The sequence below is a fragment of the Otolemur garnettii genome, unplaced genomic scaffold (assembly GCF_000181295.1).
Source record: "Otolemur garnettii isolate 467f Iridium unplaced genomic scaffold, OtoGar3 scaffold00044, whole genome shotgun sequence".
Taxonomy (NCBI): Eukaryota; Metazoa; Chordata; class Mammalia; order Primates; family Galagidae; genus Otolemur; species Otolemur garnettii.
Window position 1 is genome coordinate 8,425,734 of NW_003852439.1, and position 19,764 is coordinate 8,445,497.

Here is a 19,764-nt window from a genome sequence, read left to right on the forward strand (position 1 = left end):
AGGCGGCGCAGACAGGCCCGACGTGGATAGCCGCCTCACTCCAGCATGGCGTCCAGCTGATCGGCCAGGTCGTCGAACATGCTGCCGATGTCGTCCAAGATGCTGCCGGTGCTCTTCTCCGCGGCTAAAGGGCTGGGGGCGGGCACGGCGGGAGAGGGGCGGTTCAGATCACGCCCAAGTCCCCGCCCCCACCCGGATCCCGAGTGGCCGAGGCCGCCTCAACCCCGCCCACAATGCCAGGCCCCGCCCCGCCCCTACCGCGGGCCCTGTCCGTCCTCTTGTCGGATCTTCTCCTCTACTGCCTGTAGCGCAGCGGCCAGGCAGGCACTCGTTTCCTCCAGCTTCTGCCGGGCGCTGTCCCCCGGCGAGGCGCCGTCGGGCGCGGCGGGGGCCCCGGCCGCTGCGGCGGCGGCGCGCGGGGGCTTGGTGGGCACGTGCAGCGCGGGCGCACCGGGGGACGGGGGCTTTGCGGGGCTGGCGCTCAGCGAGGGCGGCGTGCTGGGCGGCTTGGCAAGGGCGGCGGGCGGCTGGCGCGCCGGCGAGGGCGCAGGCGACGGGCTGGCGCTGCCTGGCGGCAGTCCCGCCACTACCTTGGCCGGCTTGGGCGCCGTGGGCGGTGGCGGCGGCTTGGGAGACACGGGCGGCGGTGTGCCGTGGGCACGCTTTACCTCTGTGGGGAAGACTGCGCTGACACCGGGGCGGGCAGCGGCTGCCCCGCGCTAGGCCCTTGGCCTGGGTTCTCCCGTGGCCGCCAGGAGGCGACCTCCACGTGCAAAGCTCGCTTCGCTGCTTCTGAACCCCTCCAGATAAGGAACGCTGCAGCCACACCGGCCCTTTGGTCCTTTTCATGCCTCAGGGGCTTTGCACCTATGATCTTTCTGTCTAGAAACCTCTACTCTCCTTCCTGCACCTGGGTTGGTGCCATCGTCCGATGGCAGATGGATGAGAGGTTTGGGGACACGTTCCCACCCTACCCAACCTGAACTTCCATCAAATCCAAGAAGAGGAAAACCCCTCAGACCATAGAGTATGGAGATGGGGGGTCCTGCCTCCCCTTCTTGACCTGCCCTAGCTGGCTCCATGCACCTACCTGGGCTGCCAGGCCCTGGAAGTGGCACCTTCTTGGAGGTGGGTGTAGGCGAGCCCTGGATCTTGGGCACAGGCTGAGCCAGGACAGGCTTGGGAGAGACAGGCGGCTTGGCCAGCTTCCGGGCATCACTCTCTAGTGGGGGCAGTGGGGGCAGGTGCACCAGATCAGCAGGCGGTGGCTCAGCAGGTGGGGGTGGCGGGGGTAGTTCTGGGGGCCCAGCCTGATCTGAGGCTGGCAGGCGGCGTGCAATGCCCATGCCATTCTGGTACACAGACAGTGAGGGGGGCGGCTCAGGCCCAGCCTCCCGCTCCTTAGCCTTGGGCCGGCGCTTTACCGTGTCAGACTCAGTCAGGATGAACTTGACATTCTCCTGCTGGCTCTGCTTGGCCCGAATGCGCCTCTTGAGTGTGGCACTGGCCTCCACCCTGGCCAAGGGCGGGCCCTCAACATTTGCCTCACCCTTGACTGGACCTCGAGGCCGCGGCCGGCCAGCGCCGTTCTCCACAAAATGGCCTTGATCTGCCGACTCCTCGGGCCCCCGACGAGCAGTGGCCAAAAGTCCAGTGACCGGCCCGCTGAGTGTGCGGCGCCGATTCACCACCTCCCCATCAGGCCCAATGGCCTCTTTATGCTTCACGGATGCCAGCACCGTGGCCACCCGACCGGGCTCTGGACTGGCAGGCTGAGGTGTGGGGTGGCCCTCAGGAGGCCTGCGGGCAGCTCGGCCCCCACCCCCAATAGAGGACAGCTCAAGCATGGCTGCGATGCTCTTCACACTGCCAGCACTGCCTGTGTCCACACTGCCAGCCAGGTCACTAGCCCGCCGGCGCTGTGCCCGAACCCCCAGCAGGCCATCTTCGGCCTCGGCGTCTGGCACCTGCTCATCAGCCAGGTTGGCACTAGCCATGGCTGAGCTGGAGCGCTTGGGTGGGGGCGGTGGAGGCCCCTTCTTGCGGGGCCGCACAGCAAAGGACTGGCTGCGGTTAACATTCTTGTCGGTGCCAGCAGGTACCTTCACTGAGTGGCTGCGGCCCACACGTCGCTGAACTGTGGCATAGGGCCCTGCAGCAGCAGGCACCAGCAGCTCATCCCGCTCAGGCTCACTGTCGGAAGCCGCATAGCGATTCAGGCTGTGGGCACGCTTCTTGGGCCGCCCTGGTTCAGTGTCAGCCTCAGGGGGCAGGCATAGTGTTGGCACAGCTGCTGGCACCAGTGGAGGTGCAGGCCCCAGGGCTGTTGGCCCCACCTCACCCTCCACAGGCTGGGGCAACACATAGGCAAAGCCACGATGTGTGGGTGACTGTGGCAGGGAGCGAGGTGACATGGGTCGCTCTGTGGGTGGCAGCAGCTGTGGGGTGGGCTTCACCTTGGCTGTAGCTGGGGCTGGACCATGAGGAACCCCAAGGGCCTGGGGGGAGCCTGGCCGAGCTTTGGTGGGCGTCTGAGGGGGTGTGAAGTGGCTGGCGCCTGGCGGGAGGGCCTGTCGTGGCTTGCCAGGTACAGGGGGCACACTGGCCCTCTTGACACTGTGACCATGGCGGCTAGGCCGGGCCTCCTTGAGGGGGGTGCCAGGAGCTGGCCCCTCATCCAGCAAGTACTCCTGGCTTCGAGACATGGGGCTGCCGGGCCCTGGGGGCCCATCGCCCAGCAGCTCCTGTGAGCTGCTCATGTGCCGTGCCCGCCCACCCAGGCTGGGCTCCTGCCGCATGGTGGCCCTTGGGGTGGCTGGCAGGTGATTGGAGGGTTTTTCAGAGGGAGCAGCAGTGACCCCCTCAGCCGGGCCAGTCATGGCAGCCTGCAGCTCACCACTGAGCTCGCTGTCCTGGAAGGTGGTCATCTTAGGGGACTGGCAGTCAGTCGGGGCAGGCTCGGGCGGGGGTGGTGACTCAATGGCCAGCACTTCAAGTGACTGGGGTGCCTTCCGGCGCAAGGGTCCCCCCTCATACTTGGCGTATTCTGCCTTCTGCAGCTCTGCCAGTTTCCTCACTGCCAGCATCAGCTTCTTCTGGTGTCCTGAGTGGTGCACAGGGGGCAGGTCAGGTGGACCTGGAGCTGGAGGGGTCTTGGGGCTGGGCCCTGGGGCTGGGGCTCTCACCCAGCTTGGTGATGCCGATCTCCTGCAGGTCCTCCCAGGTGATATCAGTGATGAAGTCAATGTTCTCGTAGCCATTTTCCACCAGCACCTTGTAGTACTGAGCCAGACCGATCATTGACAGCCACACAGCCAGGTTAGCCTATGGAGTGGGGGACCCAGAGGGGCAGCCTGAGCCAGCTGCCCATACCCCCTCAGAGTTGTTGGAGGAGGCAGTACTGGCCCAGAAGGGCACAGGCAGACAGAAGGACAAACGGAGAATCCGAGGTATCATCACGGGAAACCTCATAGGTACAGCCTCAGCAGGAGCCCCGGGTCAGCTCCTCTGCACCGCCCCCACACACAAACACACAGGGGTGCCTTCTCCTCAGGAGGCCCTTTGAGAGGGTGGAAGCAAGTGCTTCACCTGGCCAGACGGCCATGGGCACAGCACCCTGAGGAGACCTACCCCACACATCATGGACACAGACACAGCAGCACATCAAGTACGTGAACACGTGCACATCCTGCACTCTGCACTTCCAGCCATGCACGGGCACTGACATCCGGTCCCGCGCCACACTTGCACCCTTTCACTGTTACCCACCTACATCAGACACAGTCACACAGCCACACCACACATGTGCAAATATCTACAGCAGTCCACTGAGAGCCACTGGATTGCTCCCTGAGCAGCATCCAGGTGTCCATACTCTCAGCTGGACATCACTCATACTCCCACATTCAGCACACTCAGTCACCTGGATGCACAGGGCAAGGTGAGGTCCACAGGACCTGGATGTGCTCCCAGGAGGACCCTTGAGCCACTGACTGAGTGGGGCAGGGCGGGGTGCATGTGCCCATGCTACGAGTACAGACCTGCACATCAATAGATCCAGCTCCTTGAGAGCCTTTTGGTGACCACCAAGCACATCTCCCATCACTGGACAGAAGCCCATAGCTTAGTGTGAGGCCCAGAGAGCCAGCATCCGGTTGGGCTGGGCCCCAGGCCCCCCTTCTCCAAGTCCAGACCCTGTTGCCCCTCCCTGTAGTGACAGCACAGGCCAGTGTGTACAGGTGTCCCTAGAACTGGAAATGTCAGCTGTCAGCAGGACTGTGTGCAGTGGAGCATGTGTGCAAGCATGCATTTGTCAGCAGGTACCTAGTGAGCATTCAATGCACATACATGCCCAAATGTACTGGGTGTGGGCCCCTTGCAGTCTCTGCATGAGTGTATGAGAGGTAGTGCTCAGGGTTGGGGCTGGGGGTTCCTGTGTGGCAGCCCGCATGTGGAGTGAGTCTTTGTGGGAGCAGGGAGGTGGCCAGGGAACTCTCCTGTCTCCAGGCTCCCCTCACTCCTGCCCCAGGGAGTCTGGCCCCAGTGCCCAGGACAAACAGAAGCTGTCCAGGTGGCTCACTGTTGGCGGGCCATCCTCCACTGTCCTCTCCTTGGAGCCCCAGAGGGCAGATGAGGGCTGTAGCTAAGGAGCCAGTCTGTCTGTCTGTCTGTCTGCCCATCCTGGGCCTGGCCACTGGGGTGCAGGGGGCCTTACAGGCTTGTGCTCAGGCAGCCAATCAGGCACACTCAGGCCGCTGATCTCTGCTGTGATCTTCTTCCGGTGGCCTGGCTTGGTGACACCAATAGCTGTGAGGTCCTAGGCAGAGGGGAGCCCATCAGCGAGAGGCTGGGCCTATCTTTGGGGTGCAGCTGGCTGTCGCCTGCAGGAAGCTCACCTCAGGAGTCATGCGGCTGATGGTGGGCAGGTCGTAGCCGGAGTTGACAAAGTTGGGGGTGTAGAGCTGCAGCTGGAATGTGGCAAGCCACTGGCTGACGGCCTCAGCACTCTGGAAGACACAAGGCACCCGCTGCAGGCTCACCTGCCTAGGTCTGCACTCTGGCCACCTCAGTGCCTCCTCCTCTGCTTGGCTGGTGGGCCATGTAGCCACTGGGTGCACCGTCCGCTGGTCCATCTGCAGCTAGGCCTGGCACACCTGGCCCGTGGTCCTCCATCTGCAGTCCAGGGTGAGCCTTCCTTGAGCATCCTCCAGCTCTTGGACCTTCTAGGATCTCCACCAGGAGGGTCCAATGCTGTCACGTCACAGCCTCCCTGACCTTACCCCACCTCCCCGTTCTTGCACCAGGGATACCCCATACCATCTTGAAGAGAAAGGTAGTGTGTGGCCCCATGTAAGGAAGCTCTGGGGAAGGGGATATCTGGCTGGGCTGCTCAGGGATGTCCTCAGCTCCCTAGAAAGTGGCTCTGTGCCTATAGGTGGGCGCCTTGCTTCCTCCGCCCCGCAGGAGGACTCAGCCAGCAGCTCACACCTCCCCAGCACTTGGGTGCACACACACATGGTCCACTTTGCCCACACACACACCGTGTCGTCTCACACCTGTGCGCACACACACACATGGTCCACTTTGCCCACACACACACCGTGTCGTCTCACACCTGTGCGCACACACACGTGCCCGGCTCACAGTCACACCATCACACACAGGCACCTCATCTACACACATGCCTTCCACAAGTATGCACACACCCAGGCACACACCAATTCACACATACAGCCTACACAATAGACATCACCTGTACACACAGGTGTGTGCACACAATGCACACACAGACTGACAGACAGAAGGATGGGTTCTGCCCGGCACCCGTCAGACTGTCAGCCCCATCGCCCACCTATGGCCTGGCCTTGGAGCTGGCCTGGCCCTGTACCTTGCCCTCTGATGCTGGTTCAAGCTTCTTGGGTGGCTGATCTCCGTAGACCTGTCCAGCATGGGCCACTGTGGGCTGGGACCGGGCTGCACCTGGGGATGAGATGGGTGGGGGCAGGGGAAGCTCAAGGGCTTCTTTCCCATAAGGCTGTCACAGCTGTGTTCTTCACTTACCTGTGGAGCCCTCTGGCGGCTTGGCAGGGCTGTCCCCTGGGCTGGACTCAGAGACAGACTTCTGGGAAAGCACCGTTGCCAGGAGCTAGGTGGTACAACCCAGAAAGACCCACTCATAGTCCCATTCCAGACCCTGACCACCCACCTTGGCCGCAATCCCACCCACCTTGACTCCCTCAGAGCCTGCATGTAGGGCATGGCCTCCGCTGCCCCGGCCGCCTGCTACGCTGCTCACACTGCTGCTGCTGCTGCGGTCTCCACCTGCCAGCACAAGGGAGCAGGCTAAGGGGCTTGCCCCTGCCCAATCCCACGGTGGTACCCTACAGCACCCCAACCCTCAGGTACCCCGGCCTACCTGCAAAAGGCTTCCTTAACACCCAGATCTCCTCTGGGGGTGCAGAGGGCCCCAAAGGGCCTCCTCCCTGGGATGGGCTTGGTTCGGTGCCTGCTCGAGAACCTGTAGGCCAAGTATGGTCTTCTGAATTAGGGCAGAGGAGGGGTGGCCAGAGCACAGGCCAACACATTCACACCTCTGGAGGCACCATAGTCTGCTCCTGCTCTGGCAGTCTCCAAGGAATGGAGAGGCCCTTGGAAGACCCCACCCACCCTGCATGGCAGGAGCAGGCAGAGGGGGCCAGGGCCAGGCATCACACAAATGGTCCTAGGGTCTTGTAGGCAGGAAGCTAAGTATTGCTGGAGGATGTGACCTCTGTGCTGAAGAGCAGGGGACAGGTAAGGAGCCCCCCAGGATGTTGAGGCCTTACCTCCTAACCAGCATTTCTGCCCTCTTACGCACCATCATCCTCCATGTTCTCTGTTACAGAAACCACCCTGCGCTTCACAGCCTGGGCCGTGGACCAGATGCCAATCTACCAGGCACTCACCCTAGTTCACCAGCCTCATGCTCCTTACGGTGCCAAGCTCCCTCTAGTTTGCACATGTGGTTCCCACTACCTGGACTGCTATGCCCATTGGACCTCTCAGGACTCTCTCCGGCCACCATGTCTAAAGCAGGCCTCTGCCAACTGGCTCTGGTTCCTTCTGTGTTTATGTCACTGTCCCCACCCCCTGCCACCCCAGAGCAAGCTCCCTGAGAGCAGGAACAGTATGTAGGTCCCTGATTGTCCCTAGTGGTCAGCTCAGAACCAGAGCATGCCATGCTTGTGGAATAAATGAAAGGATAGGTGTGCAGATGCTGGCAAAGAGATGGCCCCTAAGGTAAGGCTGACTGGCTTCTCCCTCCTGGCCCCAGGTTGGGGTGGGACTTGCCTGCTCGCTTGACAATGGCCTCACCCAGTGAGGACGGGAAGTAGCCCACCCGGTCATTGCCTGTTCGGTTGTCATGGATACAGCCCTTCCACCGGCCATCGGGATGCTGCTCGAGGACCTGGTCAGTAAGGTAGGGGGTGCTCAGGAACACTGTTCCAGGGAAGCAGCCTGGACTGCCTTTCTAAGCCTTCTTACCAGTGGCCTGGGCTGCTGCAAGAGGGTGTTCTGGGGTGAGCATGCCCAGGCCTCATACAGCCCTGCTCCAGGGGACCCCCTTACTGTGATGATGTCGCCGGCCTTCACGTTGAGGCTGGTCAGGTCATAATTGTTGCAGTAATCCTTGGTCGCCCGGACCTGCAGGGCTGCCGAGGCCTCTGGGGACACAGGAGGTGGACCCTTGTCCTGAGATCTGATCTCGCCAGGCCCTGCCCAGCCCCTCTGCCCCACCCAGGCCCACCTCGCAATAGCTGCTTGATCTCCTTGCTGGCCTGGGATGTGGTAAACTGGTGCACAATGTCCAGGGCCGTCTGGCTGTAGGTGTTCCTCACGTGGGCATTGATCCCGCTCTGCATGTGTGAAAGGATCAGGCCCTGTCAGGAGCTCCCGCTGCCTCCCACCTGGCCCCTGCTCCCACTGCTCCACTCACATCCAGCAGCAGCCGAACCACTTCCGTCTTCCCACAGAGTGCGGCCTCGTGCAGGGCTGTGCCAGACTTGGTCTGGCGGTTAATGTCGATGCCCGCTTGGAGGAGGAGCCTGGGGGAAGGTGCAGGAGCAAGTGGCAGGCCTTCCAGCAGGAACCCCTCCTCCCCCGCCCCCACCAGTACCTCACACCAGACCTCAATTCCTTGGTGTCCAAACTGCCTGCTTGGAGGCTGAGAACCATTCTACCCCACCCTGTGTCCTCAATTGCTATGGTATCTGACTCTGCCAGAGCACTTGTTGAAGGGCCTTTCCCTGTGCTTACCCTTCACAGCTGGTACCATCTATATAACCCTAGTGTTTGCACTGCTGGGGTCCCACCTATGAGGTGGGAAACTGAGGCTCAGAATTCAGTGCCTCCATGAGGTCATTCAGCAGTGGCAGGGCCAGGACAGAGCGAAGCTTAGCTGTAAAAGCCCATTGCCCAGCCCCTTCAGCTTATTCTGTACCTAGGTGGTTGGCTGGAAGCTTGCCCTTGTCCTTATAAGTCCCTGGATGCTCCTGCCTTATCCCCAAGTCAGAAGCAGGACTCCAGAGCCCAGGATGCCACTGAATTGTGAGGCTAAGTCCTCCTCCCCTCCAGGGCTGTACCTGATGATGTCAATGTGACCATTCTTGGCTGCCAGGTGCAAGGGGCTAGTGCCGTTGGGGTCAGTGGCATCCCCTGGCCGAGGCTCCAGCAATGTTGCACACATGTTGCTGCTTAGAAGCAGCTGGACCACCTTGAAGGAGGGGACAGGGTAGGGGGGCCCTGGCATGGGGCCAACCACCACCCCAGGTAAGGGAAATAGGCAGATGGAGCCCCATTCGGCTCCAGAGACTTACCCCAACACGACCAAACTCACAAGCCAGGTCCAGGGGTGTCTTTCCCGAGTTGTCCACCATGCATGGGTTGGACTGGTGCTGCAGCAGCATCTCAGACTATAGGGTCCATGGCACAGTCAAGCCTACAGGCAGACTGAGGCTGCGCCACTGCCCCCCATCCCTCCACGGGTCTCACCACATCATAGTGACCATGCTGGGCCGCCAGATGCAGGGGGATGTGGCCCTCGTCAGATGGAATGTTCACAGCTGAGCCTGCCTTCAGCACCAGCTTCATGGGCTCTTTCCGGCCCTGCCAGGCCGCATAGTGCAATGGCCGCATGCCTAGGCACAGGCAGAGACTGTTGAAAGCTATCCGCCAACATAGCCCTAACCACCAGACACTGATTCCATAAAGACCACCCAGGCCTGTGGAGCTTTGGCTGCCCTTCCCCTGGCTCCAGGTTTGGGCTAGGCTTGCCTTTGTTGTCCTTGATGTCCACAGCAGCCTGGGCCTCCAGCAGCAGGGTGATCAGCTCTGTGTTGCCATTCAGGGCTGCATGGTGCAGGGCAGAAAAGCTGGCAAGGGCAGAGGGTAAATGTCAGAGAGGGCCTAGCTCTTGGGCCCCTCCCAGTCTGGCACCACCCTGGTTGAAAACTCACCCATCTGAGTCCTGGAAGTTGACATTGATCTTCTTGGTAGAGCCCAGGAGCTCTGGGGTGGAGAGGGGACATAGTTAGGGGAACTCTGCCCAGCTCTTCTAGTCAATGTCAGAGCAGGAAGTGGGTGCTGCCTAGCTCCCTGGCAGACCCAATGCCCAGCAAGTTCTTAGGCCATAAACATTCACTCATTCATTCATTCAGCTCTGCCCTGGAATTGGCTCTAAGTACCAACTGTCTGGGTCTTGATTTCCCACTGCACTGAGACAGGGGCAAGTCACAGGACCAACCAAAGACTCTAGTCTATCCCTGCCTGGGACAGGAGACTAGGCTAGGCACCCACACAGACACACACATGTGCACACACACACCCTCCCTGGACGCTGGCTGAGCACCTGCCAATGGTGGGAGGGAGAGAGCCAGCCCAATCTGTCTCTCAGAAGGACCCAGATGGGGCCGGGGGTGGCCAGGAGAGGCTGGAACACCCGGAAATGGGGGTATCTCTGTGGGAAGATCTGCATCTCCACCACACAATCACCCTACTGCCAGCCTTGGGCCAAAGCCAGTGTTGGCTACCCACCCTGCCAGGGCAGCAGGGAGGCAGGCAAGAGCCAGCGCCCCTGGGTAACCTCCTATACACAGCCATCTTGGCTTCAGGGCTCTGGCCACCTGAACTTGAGTGGCCTAAGCCTGCCCTTGGGGCCTCAGTCTCCCCTGGGGCCACCCCTCTCCTGGCCTCCACCAGCTGCCTGCCAGAGGAAGGAAGCCCACCAAAGCCCTCCCAGTGGGCTCAAGGCCAAGCAGACTTGGGCCAACCCACTGCCTGTTTGGGCCATGGTTATATAACCTGTTTGTGGGTCAGTCACTTGAAGAGGGGGAGCCTGCAAGACAGAAGCCCCTTTGTCCAGGCCCAGGACAGGGGTGGGGGTGGGAGCCCAAGGATAGGGAGTCGAGGCACAGAAGCTGCAGGGCTTGCCTGGTGGCCTACCACAGCTCTTGCCTAAGGGCCTTAGGCCTGGCCTAAGCCATCAAATGCATGGTCCTTTAATGACCCATGAGGCTCACAAGGTCAGATAGGCCTGAGTTCAAGTCTCAGCTCTGTCACTTACTAGGCCCATGGCCTTGGGTGCTGGCCTCTTCCCAAAGCTGAAAGAGGTGCTTCTAATGGGGCCAGCCAGAGGTGAGAGAGCATTTCCAGACATGAAACCCATAGGCCCTGCACACTCCAGGGATCAGTAAGTGATCATTATTAATATTAGCTGTATGGGAATCCTACCTCCACTCTAATAGCAAGGGGTTTCTCCTGTGTAGAGCAAAGCTATCTATAGGTGTTCCAGCCCCCCATGCTCAGAAATGTCCATCTCCCTTAATGGCAACACCACCCTTCCCATCTTCAGCCTAGGCCAAAACCTTGGAGCCTTTCTTGCACACCTGTATCTTGTCCCTCCAGTAGCCCTCTTGGCTCTACCTTTGAGATGCTCTGGGTACACTTGGAACTCTTCTCACCACACTGGGTCAGACCAGCATCTCTCATAGGATCACTGTCATCACCTCCTCCCTGGCATCCCTATGTCCTCCCTGCAGCCCTTGGTCTAACCTCTGTGCCCAGCACAGTCCTGAGGCCCTGTTGGAACATGTGTCAAATCCTGTGCTCCTCTCCTGAAGTCCCTCCAGCAAGCCATCCCCCTGGAGAAGGGGATGCCAAAACAGGGCAGTGACATTGCATGCTGGGGCCCTCCTGCATTCGCCCTGATCTCCTCACCTACTTTTTCATCACCCTTGCTCCAGCCACATGGGCCTCCTTGATGTTCCTCCAACATACCAACTGCCTCCCTGCTACATGGGCTTCTGCACATGCTGGGGAGGGTTATTCTTTCCCTAATTACCCCCATGACTCTCGTCCAATGCCACCTGCTCAACAAACCCTACCCATCTAAAATGGCACCCATCCCATGTCTGCTATATCACCCTCTGTATTTCTCACCACTGATCACATCACACCTCCTCATTCATTGATCTTGTCCCTTGCCCATGTCCATTACTAAACTATAAGCACCAAGAGGACAGGACTCTAATCTATTATGCTCATTGTTAAATCCTCGGTTACTAAAAACAGTGCCTGGCACACATAGGATGTGCTCAATAAACTGGTGACAGAACTGCTAGCCTAGTCCCACACTTGTCCAGGTGGTACCTGCCAAGGCTGGCCTCATGGGTATACAACTGTGCAGTTTCTCAGGAAAGCCCCTCAACTGGTTGGTTGTTCTGCTGTCACCACACTAAAATCCTTAATTTTTGGACAAGGAGCCCTGGATTTAATTCTGCATGGAACCCTGCAAATTATGGAGCTGGGCCTGCATAGCTCCTGTTGTTTGCCATTAGCTAAAGGGGGTGCAGATGCAATCGCATCTCCCCTAGGGTCCTGCTCAGGAACTTCTCCTCTGGAACACTGCACTCCCACTCTTCCCAGCTCCAGTGTAGCCAGTTCTGGTATCTCCCCCAAGACACCCCAAACCAGGTCCACCTGCTCACCTGGCCACATCTACAGGGGCTGAGATTTCAGGGATATGGGAGAGCAAGGCCCAGTGAGTGACACAGATACCTGTAGGAGAGTGTAGTCTCCATCGGGAAGGGGACTGATTGCCATGAGGAGGGGCACCTCACTAAGGTCATCTCGTCCCTCTCTCTGCCCAGGGTCTCCTCAAAGAAGAAAGTAACTAAAATTGGATGGGGGGCAGCTTGAAGTCTTAGGACAACCTCCCCACAATGGAAACTAACTGGGTGGCCAGGAAGGTCCCAGAACTGCAGCAGGCCTGCAGAGGCTGCCCCACTCTGAGGCAATGTCTGAGGCAGGAGCAAAGCCCAGCTGGAGGGGCAGGTGGGTCTAGCTAGAGGTCACTAAGTCCCCTGGATTTCATGTTAGAAAGAGCAAATAGACCCTTCACTGCTCTCCTGAGACCAGCCCCACCTTTGGGGTCAGGTGCAAACTCCAAGCTGGAAGGAACCTAGTCGACCAAGGTGAGAGGGTGGCAGGCACAGGCCCTCTGTGTGCAGGGAGTTCCTCTAGGGTGGCCTCCTGAAAGGGGAAGCTGGGCCAGAGGGGGGCACAAGCCCTCTCTGCCAGCAGAAGGCCACCCCGGCTCCAGGATTCTCCCCAGAGCAGAGTCTCTTCTTCCCCTCAAGGACAACCATTAAGTGTGCATGTGCACACAAGGGGAGGCTCCCTTCAAGGCAGGATGGGGGGTGGAGTGACAGGAGCCTGGGTGACATTAGAGTAATGGGAAGAGGGAAGGGGCCAGGCACCAGGAGAAGACCATGAAAGTGCAGATCATAGGAATACCTCTGGGCACAGAGGCCTAGAGGACCCTGCTGGACACCCTCCACCTCATGGCCCAAACTCCAGCTGTACTTTGCTGAATCAAAATACATCTTACTCCAAAGCAGGCCAGTGTTGCCATGACGACTGAGCTAATTCATGGAGGGATTTCTCCATCTGATTTATTATACCGCCCCTGTGAGTCAGACAGTACAGATATGGGGGCCAAGGCTGGTGTCTCCCCTGACCTAGAGGCCAAACAGAGGCAGAGACCCAGGCAGAGGTGAAAGCCCCCAACCCCCTTGAATGGCCTGAATAAAGGGAAGAGGAACATCCAAATCTGAGGCCCCTGCTTCCTTAGTCTCTAGCCTGGGCCTTCTAGGGGAGAAGGTATAGTTGGTGCTTACTGAGAACTTACTAAGTACTGAAGCTTCACGTGCACCCTCTCACTGTCCTTACAACACTGCTGTGACGCAAATGTCCTATCCTACAGCTGGAGAGACTGATGTCCAGAGAGCCAAGCTCTCTGTACCCAAGTTCACAGGATCACTAGGTGGAAGCCTTTACTGTGCCTCTGTCTCTCTCAGCTGAGGTGCCTCTGCCTGGAAGCCCTCCCTTCTGAGCCCTAAGGGTCTGAAGCCAGCCCAGGGCCAGGGTGCCTGCCTGCAAGCCACCAGTGCCCCTCTCTCTTGCTGCATAGAGTGGACAGGGGCTGGCTAGGCCGAGTGCTGGGGGCAGGGGTCCTCTGCCCCCCCCAGCCAGTTCCAGTGCCCAGCAGTACCCTGGAGAAAGGGGAGGGGCCTACTGGCTACAATCTGTGGGGACAGGGTGGGGAGTCAGTATACCCAGAGCCATGTGCCAACCTGCAGAGCCCTGTCTATGCCCACATAGGTGCCCTGACACACTGACACGATCATATGTGCGCAGCCGCACACGCGGCTGGTCCACACACCCATCCATCCATCTCCCCGCAGCCCCCAGGGAAGCTCCAGCTGAGCCGGGATGAGTGCTGGGGATCAGGGCTCCAAGCTCCCAGCCTTTCCCTGGGGCCCCCACAGCACAAGCTAGGGATGTCCAGTGGGGGCTCCTCCCTCATGGCCCCCTTTACCTGCAGAAAAGCCCAAGAGGATCAGAGTCTGTCAGAGTCTGCCAGAGAAGTGGGCCCACAGCCATGCCCCGGGGGCTGCCCCTGCCTGGGCGACCTTGGGCTTCTGCTACCCCCATCAGTAAATGGCTCCCCCCCCAGTCATGCCAGGGGCAGCCACACCCCCAGCGTGGTCCTGCCCCCCCCTTCCCCGTTAGGCGTGTTATTAAACATAGGGATGGGAGGAGGACAGACACTGTCAGCCCCCTGGTCGCCCCTGGCCGCCAGAGCCCCCTCCCTCTCTCCATGGTGCGTGCGTGTAGGGGCATCCGCCTCGCCCTTTAAAGGCCTCATTGGGGACCTTCAGCTGTCAGCCCGCAGCCTGGGGAGGAAGGAGACGGAGGCAGAAAAGGAGGGATGCAAACGCCTGGGCCCCGGAGATGGGTGCCAGAGAGGCCCCTCTGGGGTCTGGGGTGAGGGCCGGCCGCTTGGGGCCGCCCCTCCTCCAGTACTTGGGGCAGATGAGGGGACGCTGACAGAGGGTCTGGGCGCTGCTGGCCCCGCCCCGCCCCCGGAGACCTGGCAGCATCCTTCCCCACCCCGTGCCAGGATGGGTGGGGGGCTCGACGCGGGAGGTGGGCCCCGGAGCGCAGCCCCCGCACTCACTGGCTTTCCCCGGCCGCGGCCTCTGCAGCAGCCTCTGCGCGGTCCCCACGTCCTCCGCCTTCACCGCCTGCACCAGCTCCTGCTCCTTCCCCATGGCGCGGCCCGGCCGCAACGACGCGGCTGCGCTCCGTGCGCTCGCGCGGCTCAGAGGCGGCGGCGGCCAGGCGGCCACGGCTGGGTCCCCCCCCCCCCCCCCCCGGCCGCTTGGTCGGCCCCCCGCCGCCCCTTCGCCCTCCTCAGGCTCGGGTTTGGGCTCCGGCTCCCGGTGCGGAGGGGGTGGGGAGCGCGTCACGGGCGGGGGGCGGCCCGGGGGCGGGGGCCGGCCGCGGCGGGCGCGGGGCGGGGGCGCGGCACCTGGCACCGCCTCCCGGACGCCAGGGTCCCAGCGCGGCTGCTGACCTCCGTCAGCCTGCGCCGGCCGCGCGCCCCGCTCCTTGGCTCCGCCCCCACATCGGGCCCTACCCGGAGACGACCCCTCCCCAGGTGCGGGCCGCGCGGGTTGGGCCGGGTCTCTGCGGACAGCGGCTGTCCCAGGCGACTGCTGGGGGCTGAGGACAGCGGCCGCTGGGAGGCTGGACGCGAAACCCTACGCGGTGGCGGTGGCGGTGGCAGCGCAAGGCTGAGCTTGAAGAGCGTTCCAGAGGCTGCGGGACCCAAGGAGGGAGGGATTCTGAGACAGTGGGCGGGAGGGGGCCTGGAACCGAGAGACCCGGGCACAGTGGCCGTGGTTCCCGTGGGAGGTGTCGAGGGATTCTGAAGAGGAATCTCCCTGTAATGAATTCGGTGTCAGGGAACCCACACTCCCTCCCCCCAACTTCACCTCCTTCCCCTGCAGCCTCTGGCTCTTCTCCACGAATAATGCAGGGGACACTTTCTCAAATCCTCAGTCTGGACCCCAATCCTAGGGCAGCTTCCACATCCTTCACCAAAGTCGGTGCCCACCCTGCTTACTCTCTTAGCCTGCAGCCACAGACTCTGGCGGCTCCGCAGACAATCCTTGTTGACAGTTGCTGACCCTACCCCACCCCCATAGAAGTGTCACCTCTCACCTCCTGCCTGAAGGCCTCAGCCACTCTGGATCTCAGGCTTTCACCTCCCAAGCATTCTACAGACAGACTAATTAGGGTCTGAGTCCTGGCCCAAGGCTCAGTTTCCTCATTTGCCAGGTCACCACCCCCACTGGACAAGGCTGTTGGGAGAATTGGTGAGGGTGACACACATGGCATGATTGGTGCTGACATTGACCATCAAGCAGGTCCAGGAAGTAGAAAAGGGGAAGTGCAGGCACAGGGGTCTCGGGATCACTAGGGCAGCTGGCCATTTCCTTTGTGAGGAAAGTCTCCCTTCCTCATGAGGTTAGGGAGCAAGCCTAAGTCTTCTGGCATGTACTGAGCTCCTAGAGGGGTCCCTGAGTGCAAAGGCCCTACCCCTAACCTTTACAGTGACTGATTCCTGGGTACCTGCTGGATCAGGTGCTATGCTTATGCTAGTCACTTCATAGATGAGGTCGGACTTCCTGTCCTCATTTTACAGATGAAGAAACTGAGGCTCAGCTCAGCGCCTATAGCTCAACCGGCTAAGGCGCCAGCCATGTACAGCTAAGGTGGCAGGTTCGAATCCCCAGCCCGGACCCGCCAAACAACAATGATGGCTGCAACCAAAAAATAGCCGGGCGTTATGGCGGGCGCCTGTGGTCCCAGCTACTTGGGAGGCGGAGGCAGGAGACTCGCTTGAGCCCAGGAGTTGGAGGTTGCTGTGAGCTGTAACGGTACTCTACCCAGGGGGACAGCTTGAGGCTCTGTCTCAAAAAAAAAAAAAAAAAAAAAAAGAGAAGAAACTGAGGCTCAGGGAAGCTAAGTTGCCAGGGTCTTAAGGTCATGAGTCAGGGCTTTTTATTTTTTTTTTTTTTTTGAGACAGAGTTTCACTTTGTCAGCCTCAGTAGAGTGCCATGGTTTAATAGCTTGCAGCAACCTCAAACTCTTGGGTTCAAGTGATTCTCTTGCCTCAGCCTCCCAAGTAGCTGGGGCTACAGGTGCCCACCACAATACCCAGCTATTTTTAGAGGTGGGGGGAGTCACACCTGGTTCAGGCTGGTCTCAAACCTGTGAGCTCAGGCAATCCACCCACCTCAGCCTTCCAGAGTGCTAGGATTACAGGTGTGATCCACCACGCCTGGCCTCATCAGTACTCTTATTATTTATGTTTGGGGCTTGTTAAGATAAACCACCCAGACCTGTGCCTAACATTTTCAGGGCCAAGGGCAAGAATATAGAAGTCCACACATTGAATGTTTGAATACTTTTTCTTTTTAGAGATAGGCTCTCTGCCATCCAGGATGGAGTACAGTGGTGTCATCATAGCTCACTGGAACCTCATACTCCTGGACTCAAGTGATCCTCCTGTTTCAGACTCCTGAGTAGCTGGGGTTACAGGTATGTATTACCACAGTTGGCTAAATTTTTTTGAGATGGGGTTTTGCCATGTTGCCCAGGCTGGTTTCTAACTTCTGGCCTCATGTAATCCTCCTGCCTGTTTCTCCCAAAGTGCTGGCATTACAGGTATAAACCACTGTGCCCAGTCTGAATACTTCCAATGTTTTAAATCACGCTAATAACCTGTGAAATAAAATATGTTCCAGCCTCTCTTCTTGACAAATATACCTTCATTATGACCTGAAAGGTTGAGTTCAAATTTAGAATTCTTGCATTCCTTTGGATAACAAAATAGCCCTTGCCTGCAGCCATCCCACATGTTCCCTGCCTAGCTCCAGCATAATCCACATCCCATAACAGGCACTGCTTGGGGTGGGCACCACACTGGGTGGCCACCTTCAAGAAGACAGACTCGGAAGAAGGCTGTATGGATTTTGGGAGTGGGCTTGGGGCTGTCTGGGCAGGGAATTCTAGAGTCCCAGCAGGTATTTTTTTTTTTTCTTTCAGTTTTTGGCCAGGGCTGGGTTTGAACCTGCCACCTCTGGCATATGGGGCTGGTGCCTTACTCCTTTGAGCCACAGGCGCCACCTGTCCCAGCAGGTATTGAGAGTGTTGTCTAGAAGCTCCTGGGCTCCAGGTGGGCTTCTGCTCATGGCCCCAGAGGTTCTTCAGTCTGAGGGATGGAAAGGTCCAGGAAAGATCAAGAAGCTCAAGATCTAATACGGCTCACCAGTGACCTTGGGCAAGAGCCAACACTCAGCTGCTTCATCTGTTAAGTGGGCCAGCAGCTCTGCTGCAGCACAGGGCTGATAGGAGGTCAACACGGAAACACAGATGTTCATCTGCCTGGGGATCCCCCCAGCATGAGAACAAGGGGCAGCCTGGCAGGCAGCCACTCCGGCTGGGGGTAAAAATGCGGAGGCATGGGACTCCGGCTGCCCTCTAGGAAGTCAGGCCTCGGAGGACATGGAGAGTGATACTGGGACTGGGGGGTGGGAGCATGCTGAGCCAGCAGAATTGCTGAGGCTCAGCGTGGAGCAGAGCTGGCAGCAGCTTCACTGCGGCCTGGGCTGGCCTCCTTCCCAGGTGCACAGTGTTGGCTGGCCAGCCTGCAGCCCCTTCCTCTGCCCACCAGCAGACTGCTTGGGTGCTCCTGGGTGCCCCTTCTACCCTCCAAAGTCCCAGTGATGGCCCATTATGTGTAAAAAGGCCTTCCCTGTGGGCTGCTAGAAGGTTATATGTGTGCTATCTCTGTACAGCACTTAGCTGGTGCCTGACACATCACAGAGGATCGACAACCACATGTCCTTCCCAAAAGAGATGCTGGACCTACTCAGGAGGATGGGGGCCTTGCCTGGTGCAATAGCACCCCAATGCCTGGGAACGTGCAGCTACCTGAGTACTGTTCCCTTGCCCTCAGCCCCCATGTTTGGCCCAAAAATTCCACAGGAAAATAAAAAAGTTCCATGGAAAAGGCAAGCAACGCAGGGTGCTGGGGACAGGTAGGACCCCAGCCCACCCTTCTCTCCTGCTTTTAGGTTCCTTGATAGGTGTAGTAGTCTCCAGCTTAGAAGAGTCCTGTGAACAACAGCACTTCTCTCCCAGCCTTCCAAGCCCACATATTCATTTGCTATTCCCCAAGCTGCCTCTGAGCCAGCTGTGGAGCCTGCCTCAGGGATCTCCTATGCACTTTGAGAGGAAGATGAAGAGGACATATTAAGTGCTGGGACTGCCCCAAGGAGGAGTCACCTTGGTCAGAGTGGGTAAAATCCGGGGAGAGTTGAACACATGAAATGGGGCCTGGCCTAGAGCTGGGAGAAACCTGGGTTCTATCACCTTCCAGCTGTGTGATAGCTGGACACAGAGTTCTACATCATTGAGCCTCTGTTTTCTCATCTCTAAAACGAGGGCAGTTCTTCCTCAGCAGAGTCATAAGGACTCAATGCATAATGTAGGTAAAATGCCCATCCCAGTGTGGCATTTCCTCCAAAATTTGAATGTAGAGTTGCCATTCAACCCAGTAATTCCATTCCTAGTATATGCCCAAATGACATGAATCCACATGCTCAGATACTAGTACATAAGTGTCCATAGCAGCATCAGTCACAATAGCCAAAAAGGAAGAAACAACAAATATCCATCTGTGGATGAATGGATAAATAAAATGTGGCTGACCCTTACAATAGAATATTATTTATCTATAAAGAGGACTGAAACACTGACACATGCTACAGTGTGGACAAACCTCAAAAACATTATGCTGAGTGAAAGAAACCAGACAAAAAAAGCCTTATACTGTACAACTTAATTTATGTGAAGTGTCCAGAATAAGCAAATCTGTAGAGACAGAAAGATTAGTGGTTGCCAGGGCCTGGGGTAGGAGAGGGGAGATGGCAAATTCCTTTTTTGGTTGATGAAAATGTTCTGCAACCAGATACAGGTAGTGGCTGCACACATTGTGAGTCCAAAGTGCCACTGAATTATTCACTTTATTTTACTTATTTTTTTTTGAGACAGAGCCTTAAGCTGTCACCCCGGGTAGAGTGCCGTCACATCACAGCTCACAGCAACCTCCAACTCCTGGGCTCAAGCGAGTCTCTTGCCTCAGCCTCCCAAGTAGCTAGGAGCACACGCACCCACCACAATGCCTGGCTATTTTTTGGTTGCAGCTGTTCTTGTTGTTTGGCGGGCCCGGGTCTGGATTCGAACCCACCACCTTAGGTGTATGTGGCTGGCGCCTTAGCCACTTGAGCCACAGGCACCAAGACGAATTA

At 58.6% G+C, this 19,764-nt stretch overlaps 1 protein-coding gene across 1 annotated transcript; it reads right to left on the reverse strand.

The window, feature by feature from the left end:
- Nucleotides 1-35: 35 nt before the first annotated feature.
- Nucleotides 36-14,669, reverse strand: CASKIN1 (CASK interacting protein 1). Its single transcript, XM_003790798.2, has 20 exons — nucleotides 14,558-14,669; nucleotides 9,495-9,546; nucleotides 9,313-9,410; nucleotides 9,031-9,176; nucleotides 8,856-8,951; nucleotides 8,622-8,752; nucleotides 7,976-8,084; nucleotides 7,787-7,895; nucleotides 7,609-7,703; nucleotides 7,330-7,447; nucleotides 6,416-6,517; nucleotides 6,227-6,321; nucleotides 6,061-6,145; nucleotides 5,888-5,979; nucleotides 4,896-5,006; nucleotides 4,715-4,816; nucleotides 3,186-3,324; nucleotides 1,091-3,103; nucleotides 259-670; nucleotides 36-132 (listed from the first exon to the last, which is right to left on the reverse strand). The coding sequence occupies exons 1-20, from the start codon at nucleotides 14,649-14,651 to the stop codon at nucleotides 36-38; spliced, it is 4,296 nt and encodes a 1,431-aa protein (XP_003790846.1). The 5' UTR covers nucleotides 14,652-14,669.
- Between the last annotated feature and the right edge of the window lie 5,095 nt (nucleotides 14,670-19,764).